Source organism: Aotus nancymaae, unplaced genomic scaffold, assembly GCF_030222135.1.
Source record: "Aotus nancymaae isolate 86718 unplaced genomic scaffold, 86718_ANA_hifiasm-v0.15.2.pri h1tg000089l, whole genome shotgun sequence".
In the NCBI taxonomy this organism is placed as follows: domain Eukaryota; kingdom Metazoa; phylum Chordata; class Mammalia; order Primates; family Aotidae; genus Aotus; species Aotus nancymaae.
In genome coordinates this window covers 1,891,848-1,898,350 of record NW_026988504.1, presented here as the reverse complement: position 1 = coordinate 1,898,350, position 6,503 = coordinate 1,891,848, and the positions used below count along the sequence as shown (strand labels likewise).

The window sequence follows — 6,503 nt, the reverse complement described above, 5'->3', positions numbered from 1 at the left end:
TTAAATCTAGGTGCAGATGAAGAAAGGGCAATCCTTGTCTTCGCAATAAATCCCTAATTTTTTATGTTAGTAGTTGCTCTGTTGCAAAGTGAGGCAGAGGGAGATAAAATTGAGAGCCAGTAATGTAGACGGCTGGAGACTCAGAACTCACTTCCCAGGGTCTGATCCCCAGGTCAGGGGGAGGAGAGGGCCGGGCGGGCTATTCGAAGCTTGAGCTGCCCAAGCAGCGGGCGGGCGTGCATTCGTGAGCTCGGGTCCTGGCAGGCGGTAGCCTCAGATGGGTAGATGGGCCAGGCGACCAGGGGAGGCCTCTGGGCTTGGAGGTCTGGCCTACCTGCCACCTGCCAGATCGATCCCAGGAATTAAAAAAAAAAGCAGGAACTACTTTAAGGGGTGGTGGTGTTCCTTCCCCTGGCCTGTGCGGCGGAAGCCACACGTTAGACCTGCTGGATCAAACATATATGTGTGTGTGTCTATGTGTACGCCTCCCCCTCCGCCGGGACAGGCGCACTCGCTCGTTCCTGCTCCCTCTCCCGCCCTGCGCCACCACATTCCCATTCAGCAGCAATGATCTGCGCAGAGGAGCTGCGCAGTCGCCGGGCTTGAATTAGGCGCCATCGGGCTTGGTAGTAGCCCCGCTGCTTCCTGATTGGCAGCTCCCTGGCCCGGCGCCAGCCTATTGGGAGGCCTGTTTACGCCGAATGAGTGGCACGAGCTCCCGGCCGTGGAGGGCTGCGCGGCCAATCAGCGCGCGGGCTGCTCCGGGCTGAGTGGCACGAGCTTATTAGTATGCAGGGCCGGTGGCTCGCCGCGCCAGGCTGCAGGTTTGAGAGCCGCTCTGGATGGGCTCGCTAGAGTCGTTGTTGTGGAAGCGGTGCTTTTACAGTGCAACAGTCAGCACATTGAAAATACCAATAGGAATACAAAACAAAGTCACATTTACTGATTTAATTGTATTGCTTTCAGTTGTATCCAGGAAACAGCCTCCAGTAAGTAACTGAAATTGCTTTCATTTTTTTTGTTTTTGTATTTTTATTATTATTTTATTTTTTATTGTGGCTTTGGGGTTTTACAATTTTTTTTTTGGCAAAAGAAATTCAGGGTTGTGATGTTAAGAAATATATAACTACCCTTTTGACAAAATCCGTTAAAATGTCGAGAAGGCTTTTTTTTTTTTTTTTTTCTTAAAAAAAGACGGACTATATATGAGCGATTTTTTTTCTCTGAAAAATCTTATCGATCGGTTTAAAATTCCCCCCGTACTGCGTCCTTGCTTTGCTCTGAGCGCTTGTTGTCTCGATCGACACCCTGCATTGAAAATAAAAGACTCGAGACAGGACAGGGACCGCCAGGCTGCGTCTGGCGCGAGCCGCGCGGGTGGCACCGGGCGGACAGTCGGCGAAGTCCGGGCGCCGCCACCGTGCGCCCAGCTCTGGGGGGCCCACGAACGAACCCCAACTCTTAGCCTCCCTCCCCTGCTCCCCTCCCCGGAGAAGTCCTGGGTCGGCCCCGCCCGGTCGGTCCGCGGCGCGGGGAACTGGCCGGCTCACTGTGTCCGCGCTCTTGCCCAGACGGGCCTTCCGGGCCGAGGCTGGGGGCCGGGGAGGGGAACGGTAAGCGCGAGTTTTTTCGGGTCTTGGTTCGCAGTTCAGGCTTTTTTTTTCCCGGAGAAGTGGGGGTGCAGGAGGGGGGCCGGGCGAGGCCGGTGCAGCGGGGCGTTTTCACCGCGCGCGTTCCGGACAGCGCGCGGGGCTCGGGTCACGGCCCATGCAGCGGGGTCCGCGGGCTGGTTCTCCTCGGGCGCGGGGGTCAGGCGCGGCCCCAGTTCTCATTCGTCTCCTGGGGAGCGGGTGCAGCTGTTTCGCACGGAGCGGGTTCTGCGGCGGCGGAGCCACTCGCGCTCCGGGGCGCTCCCGGCCCTGGCCCGGCCTGCAGGCCCCATGGTACCCGCACGCCCGGAGACGGCTCCGGAGGAGGCAGGCGGGTCAGAGTTCTGGTCTCCGCCGGGCGGCCGAAGCGAGAGCAGGTTTTTAAATGCGAAAGCGGAAAACAAAGCAAACCTGTAGAAACCCCGGATCCCCGAGCGCGCCAGCCACGCTTGTGGCGGCGGGAGACGGACCGGGGGCTGAGAGTGACGCCCGGCCTTCCGGGGAAGAAGCCTGGGTTCCGAGGTTCGGTTCCTCCCGAAATGCCCGCGCAAGGCCCTCCGCCCGCCGCCACTTTTCGCTCCGTTTCCTCCCTGAGCCCAACCCGACCTGGCGCCGTCCTCCCGCTCGTCCGCCGCGGCGTCTCCCGGAGCTGGGCTGGGTGGGCCCCGAGCCTCGGCCCTCGGCGGGTGGCGGCGTCGCAGCTGCGGGACTGGGGGGCTCCCGGCCCCGGCCGTGTGGCTGCCCCGGGCTCCTCGGGCCCCGGCAGCCCCGCGCGGGCAGACGCGGAGGCGCGGCGCGGCCTCTCCCCGGGAAGAGAGAACACAAAGAAAAGTCCCCTCCAATCCGGTCGGAGCCGCGGCGGCGCAGGCGGGCGACAGTAATCCACCTCCTGTTTGCTTAAAAAGTCGAGCGGGCTGGTGAGAAAGGAACAATTGGGCCTGAGATCCGCCCGCGGGGGGTGGGAGATTAAAACTGCAGCTTCGTAGCGGAGCCCGCGTCCCGAGAATCGCCGGCAGCTCTCGCTTTCTCAACTTTGAAATTTCTCATTGGAAAAAAAAAACACACACACACACACAAAACAAAAGCACAGCACACACGACTCCCCGGAGGCCGCCGGGAAGCCTGGCACCCCCATGCGCGCAGCCCCCGGCCCCTCTCCGGCCCTCGGCGCCTTTGAAGCTGCAGGTTTCTGACCTCCCTCCCTTTCCTTCTTTCCCTTTGTCCTGCCCGGCGCCCTCCGGGGCTCTGGAGGCGCCAGCCGGGGCTGGGGGCCCCCACGGCCCTAGTCCTACCCAGGCAGCCCCTCCCCTGACCCCGGCGCTCGCAGCCCCCTCGCTTGAGCACTCTCCGGGCCCTGGCTGTCGGGCGCTCGCTCTGCAGGCCAGGCTCGGGGCTTGGGAGCCGAGTTATTTGTTAGACCGGGGGAGAGAGTTGGCGATCCCCAGAGGGAAGGGAGCCCCAAACGCCTTTGTGTGTGGTTGCCAGACAAAGAGAACTCTTTGTGTAGACCCATTTTTTACAATGCAAAAGCTCTCCGAATAAATATTAAAAAAGCTTATCAGCTGAGCAAATATGTATTCACTTAATACATTATGTTTTCGGTTATAGATTAAATCAGACACAAAATAGTCTGCAAATAAGACGTTGTAGAACCCGGAGCATAAAATATAGCAATTTTAAAAGGTATTCACGAGATGGAAAATACCTTAATCGCTTTGTTGTCATGGTGGGGTGGCTACCGAAACACAAGGTTCTCTGCAAAGTTCCTAATTAAGAATACCAAGCCCATCATCTCCCTTTTGTTGAGGTGATAAACATTAATGCGCATTTAGGAGTTGAGGAATTTGCTAAGTGCGGCCGGGGAGCCTCTTCGGAGGGACCCCGGGCGCACGGTGGTGCACGCAGCTTCTATCACTGGCCCCAACCCTCCGCGCCCAAGAGTCTGAAATTGTCCCCAATTTCGCCTGAGTGGATGCTCTGCGTTGGGTGGGGGTGGAGGAAAATGGAGGTGAGGGTCATTTTCGGCGGCCCTGCCGGAGGTCCGGGTGGGATCTGCTGGCGGAAGGTTGTGCTGGGCCGGGCCCACCATCCCCGGCTAGAGGGCCGAGCTGGGCTCCGCAGACCCCGAGTACCCAGGCCACCCCACCGTGCAGAGACTGGCCTCTGCTCCACGTCCCCGGCAGGCGCGGAAGGAAGAAATCCCAGGGCCGATTTGGACCGTTGAGAGAGCAGCATTCTGACTCTGAAAGCGCCCCCCCCCCCCACCCCCAAGCCCCCAATCCGCTGAGGAAGATCCTGGGCGAATTTGATTGGGGGGCGGGGTGATTGTTACAGCCTCAACAGGAAGCTCCCGGCTCCGGGACAGCAGGCCGGGCACTGCGGCGTGGCGGCCCAGGTGATGCCGGTGGCGGTTGCGGGGCGCTCGGGACTCTGGGGAGCCGGCCTGGGGTCCTAGCGCGTGCTGGGGGCAGGAGCTGGTCCCACTGGGGCTCGGGGGGGAGGCTGATAGACGACGGTGGATTCAAAAGAATGGGCCGAAAGATGCATGGGGGGGATGGGAGTGGAGAGAAAAGGCAGGTTATTAAAAAAACTCTTGAGTTACAATCAATAAAATTACTCGCTTAATTAGCATGGTTATTCGGTTAAGCGGAATGCAGTAAAAGCTGGACCTTGGCATGAGGTGGGGAGAAGGAGCGAGCGTGGACCCCAGGCCTTTTCGTCGGAGACACCTTTGGGCAGCGGGGGAGGGGAGAGGGTGTGCGCGTGAGAGTGTGTGTGTGTGTGTGTGTGCGTGATGGCTTCGCAGATTTGGGTTTTTATCACCCAGCAGAGCCAGCAGTCTCTTCGCCGCGGTGCCCTCGCTGCAGGGACCCGTGGGGACGAGAAGGGGAGGCGGCGAGCAGCACGGGTGGGTTCCCCCGGCTGCCCCGGGCCCAGCGTGGCCGGGACGGTGCGTGAGCGCGCGGGGCCCCGGGTTCTGGGCTGTGCGCGCGTGCGGCGGGGAGAGGCCGAGTGCCCTGGCCCCGCCACCCGCCACCCGGCCTGGCCGCCGCTCGCTCGGGCCGGCGAGGGTGTGGGGCAAGGGAGAGCGGGCGAGCGCGTGGGGCGGGGAACCCCTGGGCGAGCCGAGTCCCCCAGTCACCGAGTCTCGTCTGCTTCCCTCCGCAGGCCATGGACCCGCAGAGCGGCCGCCGGCTCGGAGCGCGGCCGCCCGCCAAGAAGCCCAGTCCTCCCGCGTGCTGACCAGCCCCGCCGCTGCCGCCGCCAGCGACCCCGGACGCCGCCGCCTCTGCGCCGCCCGCGCGCCCAGCCGCCCCCGGGCCCCGGCCGCGCTGCTCCGAGGAAGCGGCGGCGGACCGGGGCCGGGGCCCGGCATGGATGGCCGCGACTTCGCGCCGCCGCCGCATCTGCTGTCGGAACGCGGGAGCCTGGGCCACCGCAGCGCCGCCGCCGCCGCCGCCGCCGCGCGCCTCGCCCCGGCCGGGCCCGCCGCGCAGCCCCCCGCGCACTTCCAGCCAGGAAAGTACTTCCCATCGCCGCTGCCCATGGCTTCGCACACAGGTCAGTGCCCAGCCGGGGCGGGCGCAGGACGGGAGCGGTCGAGAGAGGAGCGGAGGAGCTTTGGTTTCATTTCCCGGCCCCGGCCGCGGTGGCCGCCTGGGCGCCGAGTGGGGCCGCGCGTCCTGCCAGCCCCCCGCGCTGCGTCGCCGTGGAGAGCGGCCTTTCCCCGGCCACCCTCCCCCGGGGGTCTCGGAGGGGCAGCCCCGGAGCCGGTGAAATTAAAGCCTTTCCGCGCCTCGCCGCCCTCCCCCGCCCCCTCCTGCGGATCTAAATTCCACGGAAACCTCTTTTCTGCATTCTGTATTCACCTCCTTAAGGCGTTCCGGGGCTGGGACAACGGGGCGCTTTCTGCGGGAACAAAACGGCCGTTGTGGCGGGGGGAGGGGGCCGGGCACGCCGCGACCTCGCGGATTAGGGTGGTGTGCGCGCCGGGCGGGCGTTAATAGGGACTGCCGGTGTAAGACGAGCAAATCCTGTTTCTATATAAAGCCTTGAAGTGTCAGGGCGAGAATGGGTTTGCAGGGATGCATTTGCCTTAGCGAGCGCCTCTGGTATCCCGCTAAAGCCGGACAAAGCGTGGCCAGAGTGCGGCCCAGCCTTGCAGCCGGCGGCCCCGGGAGGGCGGCGCGGGCCGGGGTCGGGGGCCGGGGCCCGGGGGTGGCGCGGGCAGTGCTTAGGATTTCGGTGCAGGCGAGAGTGCGGTGCATTTGCTCCAAGAGGAGAGCGCGGGCGCCGGTGCTGGGCCTCACCGGGAGGCCCGGTGGCTGCTCCCTCGGACTCCCTCCCTGCTCCAGAGGGTCGGTCCTTGGCGGAGGGGCCCAGACCTCCAGGGCCGCCCTCTTCCCGGTGGCTTTGATACGAGTGTCGAGGGAGGTCAGGGAAGGGGCAGCTACCGCGCCTGAAGCCCCGGAGGTCACCGGGGCGGCGCGGGTGTAGTCCGCGGTAAGGCGCAGGGCTGCGCTAGGGACCCGCCGGGTCACCCTCGCACATGGGTGGCTGTTGTTTATAGTTTGTTCTAAACATCAGAAATGTTTGCCGCTTTAGAAAAAAAATTGGCAGTAACAGTTATTATTGGTAGCTTGATGAACTGTGAATACTAATAAAATTATATCTGCTTTAATGGGGTTACAATTAGTTTGTGAATTAAAATGGATGGCAAAGACGGGGCGAGAAGGGAAAACGTCGGAAGAAAGGAGGGCAGGCAGAAAAACCTACATTTCCTAGAAAAAAACAAACTCGAAATTGCTTAATTGCTAACGGGCTTCCAGCATTTGCACTGCCAGGAGATTGGAA

General features: G+C 62.4%; 1 protein-coding gene across 2 annotated transcripts in view; it reads left to right on the top strand.

Annotated features, from left to right (window-relative positions):
• Positions 1-5,023: 5,023 nt before the first annotated feature.
• Positions 5,024-6,503, top strand: part of BAHCC1 (BAH domain and coiled-coil containing 1) — a 60,503-nt gene continuing 59,023 nt past the window's right edge. For both annotated transcript variants that reach the window (XM_021666358.2, XM_064369207.1), the window contains exon 1: positions 5,024-5,210. In XM_021666358.2, the coding sequence (XP_021522033.2) occupies positions 5,024-5,210 (187 nt within the window). The remainder of the gene's footprint in view (positions 5,211-6,503) is intronic.